Here is a 22,125-nt window from a genome sequence, read left to right as displayed (position 1 = left end):
GGAGCGCAAGAATGCAGCATTCCTACAATAAAAACACACATGAGTATAAAAGCATTCCAAAGACATGAGCTCCTTAGATAACGACGGTTGAATCAGGCTCTGAACGTTTAACATCCTGCTGTAAAAATGGGCGTCTTAACATGGAACCTAATGGGCTTTCCTTAGCTTTAGGAGCCGGCCTCTAGTGGCCAATCGGGGAACTGCATGTTTTTTTGCACTTGTGCATAAGCTTGATGCTTGGTCAGACTACTTCAACACAACATTTTTGCCTTGAACTTTGACCCCCTTCCTCATGCATCCATCAGTCAAAAGAACAAAAGTTGAATATTTTTTGAAGACGCTTTGCTTTCTGCAGAACTTGCCAGCTGATTTTACATCACTTCTGCAGTGCAAGGGATTATGGGTCAGAAAGGCCACGATAGCATGCACGCAGGAGAAAGCTGGATGGAGGTGGACATCCTGATAATTTCAACATGTATCAGGGCACACAAATGTTATTTTTCTTGCACACTGAATAGATGGAAGTTTGGATACTTATGCATCCAAGGGTTTATCTTTTTTTTTTCTGTACTGTGATTCCTCAAGAGAGCTTTTTTATTTTCTGCAGTGTCTTTGTACTGTCTAGGCAAGGCCAAATAGCTCTCACTGCAATTATTCATAACAAAATATGCATGCAGGAGGTTACAGAGGGGCTGGTAAACATATATTAGTGATGCAATCTGCAGCTGAAAGTGGCTTTTTCCCTTTTCCTGCAGGATCATTTACACTTATTGGAAAAAGGAGGAAAGTTTCTCCTCGTGTCCATGCATAATCATCAAGAACAAACCCAGGATAAGATGTGTAAAACCAACTTTATTTATATTTGATAGAAGATACAGAAAGTAATGATGTGACCAGGTCAGTGTGGGGGCACATGTTACTGACAGTATCCCAAACTCTGCCTTCACCAGCAGGTCAAAGCTGCTATTTCATTCTCCTTCTTCATATTAGGGTAAAAACAACCACCTGTTGCCCCTGCTGGACCACAACACAACATCTCTTTGGCAACAATAAACATCAGAGACATGTTTCCAAGCCTTCCCTTCTTCACAGGAACAGTACATCAATACTCTTCAGATCATTTTTGTCTAGATACAAAAATATTACGGACAGCTGTTCAGATGCTTCTATGCTAAACTGTTACAGAATATTAAAGCCTCAGACGGCAAACGAACACTTAGAAGACACTACATGTCGGTCATCGGGTGTTTTTAGAAAGGTGTGATCCTCCGTCTTTGAGGCACGAGAGCCAAACCAACAAGTCGTCGACACGTACCTTCGGTTTCCACGCACAGAAAGCAAATCATTGTAACACTTCATGATCATGACGGGAGCCCTCTATCAGCATTCGACCAGCTGATCAAACAGATAACATGGATATGATATGTACCACCCAAAAGCAGGTTTTAAATACTTCAACAAGAGTTTGTTTTACAGTTCAATGTGGCTGGAGTTCAAATAATAACCACTCAAAACCAAAACGGGTCAGAGATCCAGAGTGACGGTACAAAACTGCACAGTGCAGCTAATATACAGCATGTGACAGTAACAGTTAGGTCAGGTGTTTAGTTCTGTTGTGCAGGTTTTTCAGAGCGTGTGTTTCCATATATTGGCCTTTAGAGTCAAGCAACACATTGATGCATACTCTGAAAATGAGAAGGTCCAACCTTGTTTCTTTCCCTGCAAAGTCTTTGATTGTACTTGGCCTTCAACAACCACAATCCCCAAACAGCTGAGACGCTGAGTAAAATGTTAAAGAGGACAAATTTGGATGGTTTGGAAATTATTTAAACCTTTTATTTGATTGAAAAAGTGCAACTAGAGTCATGTCTGTTTTTAATGTGGTGACTTCCACTACAGAGTCATGTCTGTGTCTAATGCAGTGACTTCCACTACAGAGTAATGTCTGTGTCTAATGCAGTGACTTCCACTACAGAGTCATGTCTGTTTTTAATGCAGTGACTTCCACTACAGAGTCATGTCTGTTTTTAATGCAGTGACTTCCACTACAGAGTCTGTTTTTAATGCAGTGACTTCCACTACAGAGTCTGTTTTTAATGCAGTGACTTCCACTACAGAGTCTGTTTATAATGCAGTGACTTCCACTACAGAGTCTGTTTTTAATGCAGTGACTTCAACTACAGAGTCTGTTTTTAATGCAGTGACTTCCACTACAGAGTCACGTCTGTTTTTAATGCACTGACTTCCACTACAGAGTCATGTCTGTGTTTAATGCGGTGACTTCCACTACAGAGTCATGTCTGTTTTTAATGCAGTGACTTCCACTACAGAGACATGTCTGTTTTTAATGCAGTGACTTCCACTACAGAGTCATGTCTGTTTATAATGCGGTGACTTCCACTACAGAGTCATGTCCGTGTTTAATGTGGTGACTTCCACTACAGAGTCATGTCTGTTTTTAATGCAGTGACTTCCACTACAGAGTCATGTCTGTTTTTAATGCAGTGACTTCCACTACAGAGTCATGTCTGTGTTTAATGCAGTGACTTCCACTACAGAGACATGCATGTGTTTAATGCAGTGACTTCCACTACAGAGTCATGTCTGTTTTTAATGCAGTGACTTCCACTACAGAGTCATGTTTGTTTCTAATGCAGTGACTTCCACTACAGAGTCATGTCTGTTATAATGCAGTGACTTCCACTACAGATTCATGTCTGTTATAATGCAGTGACTTCCACTACAGAGTCATGTCTGTTTTTAATGCATTGACTTCCACTACAGAGTCATGTCTGTTTTTAATGCAGTGACTTCCACTACAGACATGTCTGTGTTTAATGCAGTGACTTCCACTACAGACATGTCTGTGTTTAATGCAGTGACTTCCACTACAGAGTCATGTCTGTTTTTAATGCAGTGACTTCCACTACAGAGTCATGGAGTCTTAGTTTTAATCTCTGATTTGTCGTCTTTGCACTATCATCAATTAAACATAGTCTTTTAATTATTGCAAACCATCAAAATCTGTTTTTATTATTCCTTAACATAGCGTCTGATCCTTTTTGGATCGGGGTTGTAATGATGTTGCACAGCTGTCTTATTATAGCGTATTTACTTGGTAGATGCATCAGTGTCATATAAAACCTCAACGTCACAGATATTGAACTTAAAGCTCCTGTGAGGAGATTTTAGCTGGTTGTGAAACAGACTGAAATTAATACTGATGCCTCAAAATGACCCGAGATAGGAACCTAGACCATCAACAAGAAGAGTGATTGTTCCTGTGTTGTTATTTTAAAGTAGGAAACCAGAGGAAGGGGGGTAGGTGTCAGACCACATGCATGAATCAACTGCTGATGTACTCACAGTAAAGATGAGTGATTCGGCTTTTAAAAGAGAGTCCTGTGTCCAAAAACACTCATTATGCACTTACAGGATGTTATCACTAACGACCACAGGGGGCGCCAAAATCAACAGAAACCAAAAGTTCCTCACAGGAGCTTTAAAGCATGAAACTTGGGTTTTGTGACTCTGAAAGAGGAAAAACACAGTCTTCTTCCCTTTTAAGAGATACATTTTTAAAATACTGCTCTCTTGGTATTAAAACCGTGCATGCTTTATTTAAAACAGTCAAACTTTGTTTCTTTGAAGGGTTCGTGTCGACATGCTTTTCCCAAGAACGTACCTCCTGACGTACAAGGTCTTTAAGATGACTCACGAATGTTTTGGTGCATCTGAGGAAGAGCATGTTTGTGCTAAATGAACCCTTCCTCTTCCTCGTCTTGTTTTCCTTTAGCTTCCCCCCTGAGGGATGTGCGTGTCTGAATTTGACTTCCTCTGAAAATGTTGTGCCTGATGTTAACAGCTAAGGTGAAGTTTATTTGTGATGTGGTGCTTGTTGAAGGAATGAGCCACATGTTGATGATAAACAGCACAGAAGTGATCCTGATAGAAAACAAGAGAAAGGAAAAAGTCACAGAATATTAGGTTGTCCTGGTTCGATCAGCTGTTTCCTTTGAAATTCCCTTTGCTTCCTTCCTTCCCTCTGTCCTCGGCGTGTCTCCTTGAGTCTCTGAATGAATCAAATATAAACATTATATTACTCGTGATACCTCAAAGTTCTCGTTGATACTCTTTAAGACAAGTAAAGCAGTTTCCTAAAAAGTTTGTGGAGCTGTAAAGTCTTCTTCAAAGTGCTGATTGATCTTTGTCTTTTCCTCAGCGACAGTTTAGTCCGGGCGTCTCCGCTCTCTCATGAACGCTTTCGTTACGAATGAAGAAGTGAAGGAGGTGAAAAATGTGACGCTCTCCAAACTCCAAACTTCTGTCCTTTCTTTTCGTCTTTTTGATCCCAAAAAATATGCAGAACGTACAAGTTTCCCCTGCTTCCATTCATATGTTCTTTATATCATACATACAGTATATATTAATATTCTGTAAATTTTATATATTAACCGTATTCTTTTCAGTAATCTAAACAGCTCAGGTCCGACTTCGTGGAAAGGAAGGACCTTTGGAAAGTGTCCACAGGCGATAAGAGGCACTGTCTTGTGTTTCTAAAACCTGATGTTAAAAATAAATCAGAATTCATGCGAGCAGGCCGAGTGTTCTTCACAAAGAGGTGCTAAATATCCACGGCTCTCTACTCCTTGTCCCCGTCCTCGCTGCTTCCTGCAAACACAGAAGACAGAGCGGGTAAGCAAATACAAGTTTACAGGGGTGGGAAAAAGTTTTCGGACACCCTTAAAATTTTACGAAATATTTGTGGAAAAATCTTTTTTGCCCTTCAGAAGGTGTGGCTGCATTAGACAGACACAAACAAATACAAATGATGTTTTTTATGTTTATTGTTTACAAGAAAAACTAATAAAACTAAATTAATGACAGTTTTAAAATGCCAGTTCTAAACATTGTCGGTATCAAAGTCGACAAATAACAGAGAATGTGTTCAAAACTGAACAAAAAATAAATAAACCATCACATTATCAGATTAATATTTAGTAATCTTGTCCCGTTCTTCTTGAATTACTGCTTTCAATTCTTCTCAATTCTTTGGTTTTTGCTTTGAAACAGACCTTTTGACTCTGCCTGTCCCATTAAAGTTACTAACCATAGACCTTTCTGGAGTCCCTGAGCTCCCTTGTCTCGTAGGTTCAACAGCTTCTACAACTCGTCTCATCACTATCACTTCTCTCTCTTACTCCCCTCTATCTGTCTTTCCAGACCCAACTCAGTCTCAGCAGATGTGTGTCTAACATGAGTCTGGTCCTGCTGGAGGTTTCTGCCTGTTAAAGGAAGTTTGTCCTCTCCACTGTAACTAGCTAAATACTGTGAGGTGCAATGCTCATGATGGATTAAGGTGGGGTCAGACTGAGTCTTATCCTGTCTTGGTGTTGGGTCTCTGTTTATAATTTGACATAGAGTGGTCTAGACCTCCTCTGTTTGTAAAAGAGTCTTAAGATAACATTTGTTGTGATTTGGCGCTATACAAATAAAGATTGATTGATTGATTGATTGATTGATTTTGATGATGCACCACAGATTTTCAATGGGGCTCTTTCTGAGGATTGAGCTGGCCCACTCTAAGACCTGGATACTCTGCTCCTGCAGCCAGGTTCTACTTGCCCTGGTCCAGCTCTTGTGTGCCTGGGCCCAACACCACCAGGCTAACTTCTGTCTCTCAATGATCAGGGGCTTCTTGACAGCTTTGTAGGACCTTAAGCCATGATCTAAAAGTCGGCCACGTACAGTGCTGGGTGGAACACTGGACACCAGTTTGGTTTGACCACAGCTGCTGAAGCACCTGTGATGTCATTTGGAGGTTTTCCCTGCACATGCGCGGATCAAGATGCGGTCGCTTCTTGCTGAAGACACCCTTGGACGCCCAGATCTTGGTTTGTCTTCCAAGTTGTTGGTTCGTCTGTATTTCTGCAGAGTGAATCCAACTGCTGAAGGACTGCATCTGCACTTCTTGGCTATCTGGCGGCTGCGTTAGGTTCCTTGTTTTAGCCATTTTTGTCTCTGAAGAACTTTCAAATGTGCTGGCTTTTTATAGATACACGAAGCACAGCAACAAAAATTGTGTCTTTTGATAAAAAGCACGACCTTCATTAGTGGATCACTGGTACCAAAATGAACCAATACTCAAAATGTCTTGTGTATTTTTATGGAACCAATCATTTTTAAGTTTTTAATGTTTTTTTTAGAATTCATTTAGTATTCTGGCTGTGACTGTGCTAACATAAATTGCACTTGAAGACCTAAGAGTGATTCTTAATGCAATATTTCACAAATACATGAGGTGTCCGAAAACTTTATTCTACCACTGCATGTGTTTCAGAAAGCCTGAATGAGACCTAAGATGGGTTTGTATTCGTAGGTTCCTCACCTCCTACAGAGTCCATGTCAGAGTCTGAGATGTGAGTGATGGAGAAACGCGACACGCTGGACGGGGAGACGGTGAAGCGGGAGAACTGTACAGCTGGTTTGGGGTTCGGAGCTTTGGGAACGTTGCGAGGCGGAGGCGAGTCAGACGCCGCTGAAGAAGTTGGTAGAGGCAGCAGAGGGAAGTCGTCCTCCCACTCGTACCCTGCACCTGAAAGCAGACAACAGTTAGCTCCTTCAGAACTGATATCTGCAGCTAAACATCGTTATTATTACAGAAACCTAAAAGGTGTTGTCGTACGTACTCTCCTCTGAGATGTTCCCGTCTGAAGAGTCATCCGAGGCAGTGACTCTGTCCTGGGGTTTGCTCCTGGAGCTCTGACTCTCTGATTCTAACGGGAAGCCATTTTCAGTCAGCTCCTTCGTCGGACTCTCCTGGTGGTAAGAAAGTAAAGAGGAGGAAATTATACAGAGCTTAAAGTGAGACAGTGTCCAGCAGGGGGCAGCAGAGTCTCAGACTTGTTTTATGTCATTAGACACATTTTAACAGGAAAGCTTTATTGTGTGATTTTATTTAAGCCACATGCTCACGATAATGAAAGTTTGTATCACCCTCTGTGCCTCTCACCTGATCGAACAGATAGACGGTGACATCATCGAAGAAAGACACCGTCTTCTTCTGCCGGTCCAGCTCCTCCTCGATGTTCTCCGTCGTCAGAAGGATCGGCATCTTGAGGAGGCTGCGCAGTTTGTGCGCGTCGCTGTTGTCGCTCACCACGATGGGCACCGGGTGGCACTCCTCGTCGCTCTCCTCCCCGGCGCTCTGCTCCTGCACGCTGTAGGTTCTCAGCTCCTCGTCCGATTCGTCGCTGTCGTCCGTGTCGCCGTCCTCCTCGTCTGCCTCCTCGCCATCTGCCGGGGACGCTCGGCCCTCTGCTGGGAGAGGAGGCGGGGAGGTGGATGGAGGTGGAGGAGAGGATGAAGAGAAGCGTCTGGTGTTGGCCGTGTGCTGGAGGGCCACCTCGTCTTTGGGTAGCGTGTGCAGGGTTCCTGTGGATGTGCCTGAGGGCCTGCTTGGAGGAGTCAAGTCTGCTGGCTCTTCAGTTGTTCCTAAATCCTGCACAGAGGTTTCTTTCTCCTCCTCTTCCTCTTCCTCCTCCTCTGCCTGAACACTGGCTATATCTCCATTCAGAGCACCAAGAGCTTCCTCCATGGCGCCCACTACCTCCGCCGCCCAGTCCCCGAGGGATGAGTTCTCCTCCTGGGACGGCCATTCATCCAGTCCAGATATTGAAGCCGTGTCAGAGGGCTCCAGAGGTAAACCCAACTCCTCATCCTCAGCACAATCCTCTACCAGGTACGCCCCCATCTCTCCTCCGTCTGTTAACATCTCCTCCATTTCAAGTTTTATGTCCTTGTTTGCTTCAGTGTCCTCTTCCTCCTCCTCCTCCTCCTCCTCCTCCTCCTCTTCATTCTTCCTTTTTTCCCCCTTCTTTTCCTCACTGTTTTGTTCCTTTTCGACATCTTGTCCATCTCTGATCTCCTCCAACAGTTCGTCCCCTTCATCTCTAGACTGCCTTTCGTTCTCGTAGTCTGAAAAGTAGGCCGAGTCCCTGTAAGGAGTCTTGTCACTGAGTGGTAAGAGGATGTGGTCGCCTGTCTGTGATGGGACTAAGGACGACTCGTCACCTGGTAGCTCTTTATTCTCTGAGGGCTCGACTTCCTCCTCTTCCAGCAGCTCTTCCTCCTCCAGGCTCTTATCGAGGGTTTGATCCCGGGGGTCGTGAGGCTCTTTGGGGACAAACTCAGGGCTTTCATTGTTCTCTGTGTCATAGCCACTGTCCATTGCTTTTGGGGAGCTTGAAGGGTGGGAGGAGGCGGGACTTAAGCCTTCGCAAGACCCGGCAGCGGATGGCAGATCCATCGAGTCCATGGAGTCGGGAGTTCCTACCTGCTTCTGCAGAGACTTGAACGCAGGAGACGCGTTCAGCTCGCTGGACTCGTCGGCGAAGATCCCCGAGGTTACATCGGTGATATCATCCGTCATGTCATCCTCCTCATCGTCATCATCGCTGCAGTCCAGGATGTCAGCGAGGCTCACGCTGGAGCCTCCTCGGTCCACACCGCTGTCTGCTGTGGGACTCAGCTCGGACTGTGGATCCGTGAGGGACACCATCACATGCATGTTGTCAACAGGAGGTGGGGTGGCTTTAGTCATCGTCAGGGTCACCTCTTCTATTTTAGGCTCTGCTGGTTTCTGCATGATTGGATTTTCTTTGATTACATCCTCCCTCTTCTCCTTGAATAGTGCATCCCCAACGATGAGGTCAACATACTGCTCTCTTCTCTCCTCAGTCTTATTCATCAAGGCAGCTTTGGGCACAATGGGACCCCCCGGAGCTGGTGACAGATTGATCATCTCCTCGTTGCTTTGGATGTCAGTGACCTTATCACTGATGTAGTTGCCGGTACTGTAAGTGTGGCTGTAGCTGTTGTTTCTGACAAGCAAGCCTGTAAGCGGGTCGATGAAGTGCGAGTGGCAGCACTCTCCGGTTGCCGGGACTTGAGTCTCAGCCTCATGGCACAGGTAGATGTAGGCATTGCAGTTGTCTGACGGCACCATCGCGTGATGTTTGCTCAGACTAAGACAGGCACTGTTATCTTTGGCCTGGTGCGGCTCAAGATAGTCGACGGGTTTGGGGAGGGAATGGAAAGCCAGGCTGTGCTCCTCGGGCCAGGAGTCCTCGATGTCTGTGCTCGGCATGGTGTAGTGGAAGTCTACGTACGCGTCCTGCCTGCAGCTGTGGCTCGCCCGTCTGTGGTGACCCCCGCTGCTGTGACGGTGCTTCGAAGGCCAAGTGTTGCAGGTGTGTCTCTCCACGAATATGTCCTCCTCTTCCTCCTCTGAGTCCGAGTCTCTGTGCCCGATGAAGAGCGCCCCCTCGGTCTCCATGTTGATGCTGACTGAGTGGGTGTTGTGCCGGGTGTGACTGGGCATGGTCTTCCTCAGGGAGCCCATCATGTCGTAGTAGCCTCCCGTCACGTTCTTGCCGATTATAGAGGTCTGACTTGTTTCCAGGTATGTGTCTCTGAAGGCCTGCTGAGGCGGACTGGTCACAGAAGGAGAAATACCAAGCGGGTTTTCCAGTTCACCTAAAGCCTGGCGCAGGCTCCGTGACCCCCAGCTCTCTCGAAGATGACTTCTGGAGGGCTCACTCCCAATCATAAAACTCTCTAGCGCCAAAGAGGGCGAGTGCTCATAGTAGTAACCCCCATCCCGGTCTTTATAGGACACATAGTGACTGGACTCCCAGGGTCGTAGTGGACTGTTGTCAGACACTTGCCCTAAAAGAGGCTCCATGGTCAGGGAGATGGCGGGACTTGACTCGTTTGAATCGTACACGTCTGTCTTAAGTATATCTGCTGACCAATAAGGACCCATGCTTTTGGCCTGTGATGGGCAAGCCATGCATTCGCCCGAGTCTGCACTCCCAGTCAGGAAGCTTCCATTGCTGCCCTGGTAGTCTGGGCTGTACGAGCACATGGTGTAATCCAGATCAATGTTGCAGTCCACCGGCTCTTCAATGCGGATGTAGTACTCGCTGCCGACTGACGGGCTGTGAGCGCTGAGGACGGGGAGCACGCCTGGAGCATGTAGGTGCTTTGATTGGTAGTAGGATGGAGAGAGTCCGTGGCTGAGGCTCTCCATGGGGCAGCCTCCCACGATGCCTCCAGGAGGGTAAAAAGCTTCCTGACAGTGATGGCTCACCTGACCCAGGGAGGAGGAGGAGTCCGGGGCTCTGTAGGACTGGTCCGCTCTGGCTTGCTCCCACTTGTACTCAAAGTTCAGTCCATGGCTGGTCTCTGTGACTGTTAAGATATCATCCCCTGATTCTGACTGGTAACCGTCCCCGGATGAGATCTGCTCCAGCAGAGGGAACGAGGAGTTGCCTCCTGAGGGGTGATCTCGTGACATTGCCGAGGCACCGAGGTGGGTGTTGAATCCGGTATTGGGGCGCATTAAGTTCCACCGCCTTTCAAAGTCCTCTTCGGCCTCGCTGGCCCCCTTGGCACACAGGTAGCTGAGCAGCAAGTGGACTTCCTCTGCGGTGGGTCTCTGATCAGGCTGGAGCCAGCAGAACTGCATCACCTCGTACCTGAGGACCACAAACATGAGACAACAAAGGTTTACCCAGTTCCACTCCTGGTGGTGTGCTTGTGATGTGCCCGAGTTTGTTTGAATAATGAAGAATATTAAACCAAGTTGTAATAACAGGGCTAGAACAAAGAGAGACTAGATAACTGTCCCTGTTACAAGAAAGCAAATCCAAAGGGATTAGCATAGTAATTAGCTGAAGATGGAGCCCACTCATCCTGGAGGGGATTTAAAAGCGTCGCTCTGAATGTTTGGTTTGTTTTTCAGCTTAAGGACTGCTCAGTAATTTGAAGTTGTTGTATGAATGTGTGTCGTCTCACCAGCGTTCAGCCAGGGGAACATTAAGCAGGGGTTTGGGGAGTCTCAGCTGCTGCTCCCTCACAGCGTAGGTCAGGACTTGTCTGTCAGAGTAGTGTCTGTAGGGCTGGTTACCGAGCTCGAACAACTCCCAGATAGTCACACCCAGAGACCTGAGGAACAGGAGAACATGGACCAGTGTGACAAACAAACATTTGACAGAATCATCTTTTACCAGGCTGCCCTAATAAGTCTTGAGTACTGACTAGACCCAGGAAGAGAGAGCACAAAGCTCTTAATGGTCTATTACCCCTCTAGAACACTACGCTCCCAACATGCAGGCCTGCTCATCGTACCTAAAGTCTCTAAAAGTAGTATGGGAGGTAGAGCCTTCAGCTATCAGGCCCCTCTCCTTTGGAATCATCTACCAGTCAGGGTCCGGGAGGCAGACACCCTCTCTACTTTTAAGAGTAGGCTTCAAACTTTCCTTTTTGATAAAGCTTATAGTTAGAGCTGGATCAGGCTTGGACAGGTCTTAGTTATGCTGCTATAGGCTTAGACTTGACACACTGGGATCCTGTCTTTCCCTCTCTCTCCTCTCTCTGCCTGTCTCTCACTTTAACTCTTCCTGTCCCATTAAAGTTACTAACCATAGACCTTTCTGGAGTCCCTGAGCTCCCTTGTCTTGTAGGTTCCTCTGGATCTCTGCTGTAGATTTCTTCCTTCCTTCCTTCCTTCCTTCCTTCCTTCTTTCTTTCTTTCTTTCTTTTTCCTTCTTTTTCCTTTCTTTTCTGTCATCTTCTCTCTTTCCTTCCTTTTCATTTCTTTCTTTCTTTCTTTCTTTCTTCTTTCTTTCTTTCTTTCTTTTCTTTCTTTCTTTCTTTCTTTCTTCTTCTTTCTTTCTTCTTCAGAGTTTCTTCATCCCTTATGTCTCCTTTTCTTATCCCGTCCTTTCCTTCAGTCATTCCTTCACCATTTATTCTCCTCTTTTTCTTTCTTCTGGTCTCCCTCTCTTGCCAGACTCCAGCTGCTACAACTACTACTATCCGTCTCCTCACTATCATCTCTCTCTCTCTTCATCTCCCTCTATCCCTCTCTCCAACACGGTCTCAGCAGATGTGTGTCTAACATGAGTCTGGTCCTGCTGGAGGTTTCTGCCTGTTAAAGGAAGTTTGTCCTTGCCACTGTAACTTGCTAAATGCTGCAAAGTGCTCTGCTCATGGTGGATTAAGATGAGATCAGACTGAGTCCTGTCTGGAAGATGGAACTGGATCTGATCCGGTCTTGATGTTGGGTCTTTGTTAATATCCTACCACATGTTGCTCTGTTGGGTCTGCTCTGCCACCAGCAGGTTTCCGTGCACCTCGTCCACCACCTCTGGAGCGATCCAACGCAGCGGCACGTACATCTGATCCGCGGTCACGTAGTAATCATCCTGACAGGAGGAAGGGGGAAACTGTCAAGGTATGTGATCTATGAACTGTAATGTATTGAGACCCTGAAGTCCTGCAAAGGAGACTGTGCTCACAGGATAGGACCCTCAACTCCACCAGCAGAGGGTACTTATGTTACATGCAAACTAACAGTCCTAGTCTCTTAAAGATACATTAAGAGTACACACACAATCTATAAAGTGAATTAACAACATGTACGTACATGATAATGCTGTGTGCATAAGATCATTTGATAAAAATGATCACCTTATGGGACTTAGAGGCTCTGTACTTATCAGATGCACAGTAGGAATATAAAAGTTTGATGCAGGATCAGGATGTAACTTCTCTTTTTGTGACTTGTAAATATAAAATGATGCTAACGTCTCTCCCAAAGCATGAAATGAGATCTGCTGAATGAAATTAAATCTGTAAAATCTGCAGAAACTCTCTCGATATGTATTTAGATGTAAATCACTTTAGGGACTTACTGCAGATTATAACTGACAAATCCAGCTCAGGAGTTCTCTCATGCACTCAGTGTTTGATACGTAGCATCGCTCTGCCTACAGAAACGCCGCAGGCCGAGTCCTCTGATCTCACTTAATTATTTTCCTGCAGAATCAAACTGTTTATGTTTGCATATTTCAGTCTGTGGGTGATTTTTATCTGGTAAACAGACCTTGTACTTGGTGTGGGACAGACCATAATCTCCGATCTTCACTGAGACGTTTGCGGTCAACAGGCAGTTTCTCAAAGCCAGGTCGCTGGAGACACAGAGGGAGGGAGAGGTTACGGATCTCCTTCATGCAAACAAACACACAACATTAGAGCAGAGCGTCGCACGAGGGTCGTGTTTCTTTAAGCACAGGGAATATTTAGGAGCCCTGAAAGCTGAAACACTGATCCCAAGCAGGCCTGGTTCAGCTTTATTATCTCTGAAGACATGTAACATAAGGTGCATTTTGACCAAGACTACTTCACCCTGAACTAAAAGGTTCCTGTGCCCCCATTGTTGTCTGCGTTTCGGCTGCGGGCAGAAGTCCCGGGTAGATTGTGTAAATCAGGCCAGTGACGTATGGAGGAAAACAAAGTAAATACACTACACCATCAGACCAGTAGAGGGCAGTAAAACAAAGAGGAATGCCATTCATCACAGATTGAAAAAAGCAATGACTGTGAATGGATTTTGGAAAAAAATTGAAAAAAAAAAATTGCTATAAAAAAATTTGAAAAAAAAAATGTTAAGACATTTTTTTCGAAAAAGAAAAATTTGAAAAAAATATTGAAAAATTTTTGGGAAAAAAATCTGAAAATTTTTTTTTTGATAAAAATTGACAAAAAAAAAAATTTTTTTTTTTAAATAATTTAAAAAACAAAAATGTGAAAAAAAAAACTGACTGAAATTTTTTTTTTTCTCAAATTTGAAATTGTGCTCCAAAAGCAGCAAAACATGAAAAAGTGAATACTTTGCGCCTGTGTTTAAAAACATGTAAAAAGCAATGAATGAATCAACACGTGAGAGGAGATGAGCGCGAGTAGCAAAGACGTTTCAACACGGCTTTAAATCCTTTTGAACTCAAAAAGCCGTGATCGCAGAGATCAACAAGTGTTCTGGTTTAAACAGCGACCCTGTTAACTGGAGACTCTCAGCCGGATGCATCCCTCATAAACGTCTTTAGACCATCATTAAATATCTGATGGGGATATTTTGAAATCTTAATAAAAACTAAACTAGTTTGCATTCCCAGGAACTCCCTCTGTGTTTCAACAGCTGTGTAAACTCCACAAACACTGACATGTTCAGCTGAAGGTCTCCAGTTTACAGGGTCACTTTTTAAAACCGGAACACCGGGAGGAGAGAAGCATTCACGGTGGGCTGAGAGAAGACTACTGTTACAAGCTGCTAAATCAAGAGAATCACAGCTTCTTCTTTTGAAAAGTACACACACATACAAAAAAGATAGAACAAATAAAAACTAATGAAAGAAAGAGAAATCAAGTGAATCACAGATGTGTGTGATGTTATTGTGGACAGACGGCAGAATAAAAACACTGAGGTTAATCTACCAATCAGACACGTTCAGCATTGCAGGCCCCGCCCCCGAAAATCCCGGGACCTTTGAAAAGTACTACCCCCCTAGCAGGGGGCTTTTTAAGGGGGAGATTATCTACCCCTGAACTAAATTTAGACCCTGGGTTCACCGGGGTAAAGTTCCTGCAGTCGAAAAAACTATCTCTGAACGATGTGCTGCAGAGCGAGTTCAGCTTTAAATCCTTCTGGAGGTGACGGTCACCGCCTGCAACAAAATCACTGATGCTGGAGTCGATAAAGAACACTCAGGCAGCACCAGGATATTGTTCCAGGAAGCAACCAAAAGCAGATTGAGCAGACCAAAAAAGAGAAACCAGCTTCAATCTAGTGTCAGATTGCAGGATTGGCTCTGTACCTGTGCGTGAAGTTGTGTTTGTGCATGTGCAGGAGTCCCGAGGCGATGTCACAGGCCATGCGTTGAAGAATCAAGGGCTCCGGGGTCATGGTGTCTGCAGACCTGCAGCTTCGGAGGTAACCCTTCACGTCACCCTGCACACAGAGGAGAGAAATGAAGAGCTGCGTGTTACCACCGCTGACCACCGGAGGGCAGCCTTGTCATTGAGAGTCACCTAGTGTGGTTTTAAAATCTGGAATCCTTCATGGAGGTGCAACAAAGTTACTGTCCTTAGTTTTGTTTGTGCAACTGAAATTGTGGAAGTTTTGAGATAAAGATGTGCATGATGTGTGTGCATAACAAGGAATGTGCAATGTGTTGTTCTGTTTGTGGTGTGAACTTCTTGTGACTGCAATTAAAATAAAGATCTACCTCTTCATTTAAATCATGGGTAAAATCCTTTACATGCTTCCTCCTCACAGATTGAGACGAGTGAGCAGCATGTTCGACTTTTCTTTGCAGCTCAATGTGAATATTTTATGTCGACACTCGATGAAAACTAAAATGAAAGAATGTGATTTCGCAGCTTTGAATAATAAATGATTAAAAGATACTTACTGAGAATTAAAGTCGATAGATCTACTTGGAGGGAGTCCAGTTCCTTGTCCTCCGATTACTTCAACACTGCCAAAAATATCAGAGATAAATCTGCAGGAGCGACCCATCCTGTGCAGTCGATGCTGGATCTAATGCTGCGGTTTGAGTGGTACAAGTGTCGGGTGATGTATCGGTGACTTTGAGCCCGCCTGCCAAATATTTGCAGCGGCTGCCAAGAATGCCTCCACTGCCAGAAGTTATTAGCAATAAAATCCCATAGCCTAAATATTACAGGAAGTTTTCAATCCACTTAATGTGCTGAATTAGTTTAAGGATGTCACGCAGAGTCTGAAAGGAAAGGTCAAAAGACTTCACAAGGGCTTTCATGAACTACGGCACAAAGTGTGCGTCACTCTGCATAATTTAAGGAACCCTATAGACCGGATGTGGTTCAGCCTGCAGAGACAAACGCAGAGGGAAAGGGACTTTATTAAAAGTCTTAAATGAAGTGACAGATTTCCAGCAGGGGGACGCAGCAGGGTGTGTTACCTCCATGTTACTTAATCTCTTTCACACATACTTAAAAACCTTCTGACCACACCAGGTCTGAGGGTTTGGAGACTCACCAGCGGGCAGAACTCCATAACCAGCAGGTAGGGAGTGACCTCGGTGCACTGGGCCAGACACTGCATCAGAGCTGGGTGCTGCAGGGTGCTGGAGAGGAGAGGGGGAACATGAGATCATCACACAGCACGCTGCAGAGGGTGTGTTAGCATTTAGCGGGTAATTAGAGATGAGGTCATACTTTCAAAAATCATACAACATTCACATTTCAAAGCTAAATGTAGTCGGTTTGTTTTTGTACATTGTGTACATATAATGCATGAGTATAAAAAGGATGCATGTTTTATTTAGGTCCTTATTTATATTCTCACTCTTCTGTATAGCTGCAGATTCCTGCTGTGCAATAAGGCTAAGTAAAGGCTTCTTTTTGAACATTGCATCCTCTTTTTTTAACTTCTTCTTCCTCCTGTATTTTCTTTTTTTCTGAGCTGGCATTAAAAGTTTATTTCTCCTGTGGTGGATCAATATGTTATGTCAAATGAATGTTATGCTATCTTGTCCAAGCGGCAACCTCTGGTCTCAAACTATGAAGCCCATGCAGACGTGTTATAAACTGCAATTCATCGTGCGTCCACTAGAGGCTGGCTGCAGAAACACAGGAAACCACATACAACCCATTCAAAGAAGCAGATCTTTGCAGCAGACATAAAGAAATTACAGCCCTGGTGCAAAAAACAGCTTCACAGATGGGTGAAGAGGTCTTAACTTGCTTCCCTCTATTTATATGATTTTATTCATTATAAAATACTGGAAGCTACAGTCTCAAAAAAAGTGTTTAGATACGTTGCTCCTGCAGCAGCCTGGAACCTGCTGCAGGAGAGTTTGGTGTCTGAGTGAGCTTTTCTCTTAAATGTTTTTTTTAAAAGCAGACTGAAGGCACGGAGGAAGATGCATCTGCTTGTAGATGATTTGACTGATGACTTCCTGTCATGTGATCCGTGAGATGTTGTCATGTTTTAGAGTTTAGTGTTGTTTGCCTGTAACTTTGTTGATCCTGTAAATCAGATTCTTAATCTCAATGAGGTTTCCTGGTTCTGTTTGCATTGTATGGTATCGTATCAAAACGGATCCAGCATCATTTTGAAGATGCACCATGAAACCCTGTTCTTAAGAGCATGACACAAAATTGCTAGATGTTTGATTACCTACCCTGAGCGAGCTATAAATCAGAGACACTAAGTTAAAAAATATTTGTGCCATTGAATTCAAAGAAGAACGTTTGTTTTGCATTAAAGAAGTGAAAGTCATCCATTCGTTTGTGGATTTATGTCTTTGTTTCTGGAGCAGAGGAGACAACATTTAAGCGCAGACACTGACTGTGGGGGTTATTTCTGAACCACTCACAGCCACGCCAACAGTCATACCCTGCTTTATATCTATTTTACCTTAAAGGTGCTGTGAGGAACTTTTGTTTTGTATCGATTCTGGCGCCCCCCTTGTGGACAAAGTGATACCTCTTATCTCTTGTCCTAAACATGCAAAAGTAGTGTTTTCAACAAAAGCCTCATCCTGTTGTCTTTTAACAGTCAACTTTATCAGGCAATGTGATTATTTTCCATGAAACAGTGAAATAAAGGCTGTTTCTGAAGCAAGATGTCCGTCATTGGTCTGACACCTACCCTCCCAGGGCGGTTTCAGGCATTAAAAATGACAACCGAGAAGGTTGTCAGTGTTGCTGCTGATGGTCTTGTTTGCTATTGAAGGTCATAAAGAGGCATCAGTCTCATTTTCAGTCTGTTTCTCAGCCAGTTCAAAACTCCTCACAGGGCCTTTAAATGGGATTATATTCTATTAAGTTAAACTTCAGGCTGACTTTAAACTCACATTTCAGGCTTTAAAGTAGCTGTGAAAATATTCACTGAGGTAATAAATCAAGAGAGGAGGAGGGTGACTCTCTCATGGACGACTTGCTCTGCAGACAGTTTTGCTGCACATCTTGTCCGTGGACTTTTAGAGTCTCACAGCCTCAAACTTCCCTGAACAACACCTGAGTGGATGTTTGAGTTTATCATCACTGACATGTGACAGAGGTAAATATCTACGGTAAGGCTGAGCCTCCTCCAGGAAGTGCATCTGGTCCTGCACGCTGGCAATGGCCTTGAGCTCCTTCACCACCACTTGGGTGGTATTCAGTCCTGTGTTCACCTCCCCCAGCAGGACCTGAAACAATACAGATACCAACATGTACACACAGGGGGAAGACACGTGGACGGATACACATTTACACACGACAAGAACGACACATGAAGCGGAGGAGAGGGAGTGACCGACACGGGACGGAGGAACAGAAAGAGCAGCCATGCAGGAGTTCAACAGAGAGACACAGACAAAGACAAACAGATGGACATACCCAATCAAGGTAGACAAGGATGGAGAGATGGATGTGGAGTCATGAACAGTGTGAGAAGAGGAGAACAGACAAAGAGAGAGAGGGGAGAGAATGACAACAACACGTTATCTGGTTGTAAAAACAGGAAGCATCACATCGCTCCGCCTGCAGCAGAGGGGGCGATTACTAAAAATCCACCAGCGTTCAATTTGTCCTCAGAGGCCGAGTCTAACAGGTGAGAGGAGCTGACATCAAAGCCACAAAACTCAGCGTGTCGGCCATTTTTAACCGGCTCAGGCCGTGAGTGAGAGTCCCTGACGCCTCAGACGCACAGACATCAGAGAAGTGACTGTCAGAATCCTCCAGAGGGGAAAATATGGAGATTGAAATGTCAGAAGTGAGCTTACCTTCCCAAACCAGCCATTCCCGATCTCTTTCAGGTAGAGGAGACTGTGGCGGCTCAGATCAGAGGACTTCAGGAGCGGGACTGGAGGGAGAGAAGAGAGAGATGGGGGAGCGTGTTACAGAGGTGGGTGATGCTTCTCTTAATGAAGGTAGATTTCATTAGGTTTGACTTCCTGCAACTTGCTGAGGAAACATAAAGTCAGGGATACTTTGGGTTAAAATAACTGTTGTGTAAAGCTGCAGTGTGTTGCATTTTTCATATAATCCCACCTTGAAGTGACGCGATCACACGGCATGAAAACAAGTCATAGTGCAGGACTTTGTTTGCTCTGATGGATTTATACTGCATTTAAAAACTGTACTTAGAGTCAGCTGTAGATTGCTTTATGTCATTTCTCCCCTCATTGATACTACGGAGGCCTTGAGGTGCCATAACGTGATGATTTTAATCTAAGCACACAAGTTAAGACCGACCTTTTTCTCTATTAACAGAGTCTTATTCTATCTTAGCTTATTTATTATATCTGATTCAAATTTTAGACAATTTTAAAAGCCTACTGTCTTCATTTGATCATTATAGACAGATAAATTATTTATTCAGTTAATCTTAAATTTGTATTTTACTAATTTATTGTGGTTATTTGATATTTATTGTAATTATTAATTTGATTTTATTATCTTATTCCAGTGATTTGTACAGATTCCCTCTGATCATTTAATATTTCATTCTGTTTTATTTGCTGTTTTTATTTTCAGTGTTTTAGTTATTATATTTATTACTGCCATTATTTTTATGGAAAAGTGCTTTAAAAATAAAGTCTGATTGATTTTTGATTGTGCAAAATTAAAAACACATTTTTGTGGGACTCACAAGATAAGAACTTCAGATAATAACTTCTGCACGAGATAGAGATCTGTGCACAGGATCATTTCTTGCATGTATGACAATATTAAAATAAGATAAGATAAGATGATCCTTTTACGTCCTACAGAAGGGACATTTATAGCAGCTCTGTGTAGAGTGCAAACACTAATAAGGAGCATCCTAAAGTTGCAGATATCTGCTTGGCCCAAACAGGAACCTCCAGAGTGAGGACATGAAGCTGCATCTTTACAAGAACTCTGCAACTGCATGTTTCTTTTTCCTCCAGAGATTTCATATTCAACTTTCAGTGAATTCAACATGCAAAAGACCGAGATAACAGACGTTTGTCTAAGTCAAAGGTTCAGAAATGTACGACAGATTTAAATCAGGAAGTCATCAGTCGGATTGAGAAGCTGCACAGTCAGATTCTTTGCTTACAGAACAGTGTTAGGTACAGAGGTGTCAAGTAACAAAGTACAAATACTTTGTTACTTACTGAAGCAGAAATTTTGTGTATCTTTACTTCACTGGAGTAATTATTTTTCAGCCGACTTTTTACTTCTACTCCTTACATTTTAAAATAGCCTCGTTACTCTATTGACTAATAGTAAGACCCTATTGGTCAACACCAGCTGTCCCAGGTCTTGGATGTGTGGGTGCTCGATGCTTGGATGTACATTTACATTCCATAAGGCTGTTGATAACATGCATGGGAAGTTTGATTTTTGCACCATTACAATACTTATAGGCCACGAGTCATCATATCCTCTGCTCCATGAAACATGTTAATCAGAGGCCAATATAGTTCTTAATGTGTTTGCATTGTAGAAAATGTGTTCACTTTCAAGGGCATAAATGCGTCTGAAACAGGTGCAACCCCAAATAATTCAACATGAACACATTAATATAACATTAGAGTCTTATGGCCTTTAGAAACATGTTGTTTTGGGAGGTGGGGTCGTGCACTATAGGCCCTGTGGGCAGCCTAAGCTTTTGTCCTTAATGGCATTTTGTTCCCCCATTAGTACTTTTTTATACTTAAAGTAGTTTTGAAACCAGAACTTTACACTTTTACCTGAGTAAAAAGCTTGAGTTGATACTTTAACTCTACAGAAGTCTTTTTAAACCCGAGTATCTAGACTTCTACCTGAGTAATGAAAGTGATACTTTTGACACCTCTGGTTAGGTACTTCTTCAGAGTCAGAAACACGAACACATCCCCAGTACTCCGCACACTTCACTGGCTTCCCGTCACCGCAAGAATCAACTACAAAATCGCACTCATCACCATCAGTGATCTATGGTAAACGCCCCCACTCTACCTAAAAGAACTCCTCACCCAGCAAACCCCAACCCGGAACTCACGCACTCCACATCAGAACCTCCTCCACCCTCCCAGAACCAAGCTCCGGACCATGGGAGATCGGGCCTTTGTGCTGCTGCACCACGTCTGTGGAATTCCCTGCCCAGCCACCTCAGAACCCCACAGACTGTGGATGCTTTTAAAAAACATTTAAAGACCTTCCTCTTTAAAGAGCTTTTGCAGCCGCTCGCCTTTTAATTGGAGCAAGTAAAAGGGCACATAACGCCCATTTTAGCCTCCCTCCATGGTTGCCTGTGCATTTTAGAGTCCATTTTAAGATTATTTATTTGTTTTAAATCTTTAAATGGTCTCGCCCCGCCCTACCTCTCTGAGCTGATCCATCTCTATGCCCTGCTCGGTGCCTCAGGTCAGCTGATCAGCTGCTCCTGGAGGTACCGAGGTCCAAGCGGAAGCTCAGGGGGGATAGGGCTTTTTCTGTCGCTGCTCCCAAACTGTGGAACGATCTTCCTTTAGCCGTCAGACAAACCCCCTCACTGTCCACTTTTAAAAGTCGTCTTAAAACCCATTTTTTCCCTGGCTTTCGACTCAGCATGAGACCCTGCTCTTGTTTCAGTGCCTTTTATTTTATTTTTTAACTTTATTTTATCTTATTGTTCTTATTGATTTTATGATTTTATTGTTTGTTTTTATCCATTATGTTTCTGTACAGCACTTTGTGTCCGACTGCTGTTGTTCTTAAAGTGCTTTATAAATAAAGTTGAGTTGAGTTTTAACTGATTTGAAGTACTGCTTTTAAAAGTTTGTTTTTACTGTGTGCCTGTAGCACTTTGAGATTTCTGGAAATGAAAAGTGCGTTAAATAAAATGTATTATTATTATTATTATATTATTATTAGAGTCCGTAGAGTATTATAACATTAAAGTGAAAGCTTATCGTCATCATGGTCATCTTTGTTTTCATACGTGTGGAAAAAGAAAACACAGATCAAAAATGGACACTGCACATGCAGGATTCATGAACAGGTTTTCACAGACTCAAATTAATACTGATGCTCCTTACGACCTTTTAAGACCATCAATATAAAGACTGATTATTTCTACAGAGTTACTTTTAACCCTCCTGTGATGTTGTGGGTCAAACTGACCCTTTTTACAGTTTAAAAACCTCTGCTTGGCTTAATTAGCGTACAGAACATGCAAATGAAAATGGCTCATTTCACACATTCGCAACCCCTGCATGTTTATATTACACAGATACTGGTTGTGGGTCAATTTGACCCTGC

At 43.7% G+C, this 22,125-nt stretch overlaps 1 protein-coding gene across 1 annotated transcript in view; it reads right to left on the bottom strand.

The window, feature by feature from the left end:
• Window positions 1-832: 832 nt before the first annotated feature.
• The window catches only part of aatkb (apoptosis-associated tyrosine kinase b), a 55,554-nt gene continuing 34,261 nt past the window's right edge, over window positions 833-22,125 (bottom strand). Inside the window, exons 5-15 of the mRNA XM_034708689.1 lie at window positions 18,657-18,736; window positions 17,963-18,080; window positions 15,923-16,011; window positions 14,721-14,854; window positions 12,953-13,037; window positions 12,151-12,272; window positions 10,861-11,010; window positions 7,013-10,541; window positions 6,690-6,819; window positions 6,389-6,595; window positions 833-4,671 (exon numbers count right to left, since the gene is read on the bottom strand). Of these exons, the coding sequence (XP_034564580.1) occupies window positions 4,643-4,671; window positions 6,389-6,595; window positions 6,690-6,819; window positions 7,013-10,541; window positions 10,861-11,010; window positions 12,151-12,272; window positions 12,953-13,037; window positions 14,721-14,854; window positions 15,923-16,011; window positions 17,963-18,080; window positions 18,657-18,736 (4,673 nt within the window). The 3' untranslated portion in view covers window positions 833-4,642. The remainder of the gene's footprint in view (window positions 4,672-6,388; window positions 6,596-6,689; window positions 6,820-7,012; window positions 10,542-10,860; window positions 11,011-12,150; window positions 12,273-12,952; window positions 13,038-14,720; window positions 14,855-15,922; window positions 16,012-17,962; window positions 18,081-18,656; window positions 18,737-22,125) is intronic.

The sequence above is a fragment of the Notolabrus celidotus genome, chromosome 18 (assembly GCF_009762535.1).
Source record: "Notolabrus celidotus isolate fNotCel1 chromosome 18, fNotCel1.pri, whole genome shotgun sequence".
Lineage (NCBI taxonomy): Eukaryota > Metazoa > Chordata > Actinopteri > Labriformes > Labridae > Notolabrus > Notolabrus celidotus.
The sequence above is the reverse complement of the archived record's forward strand: the minus strand, read 5'-3'. Positions and strand labels throughout refer to the sequence as shown.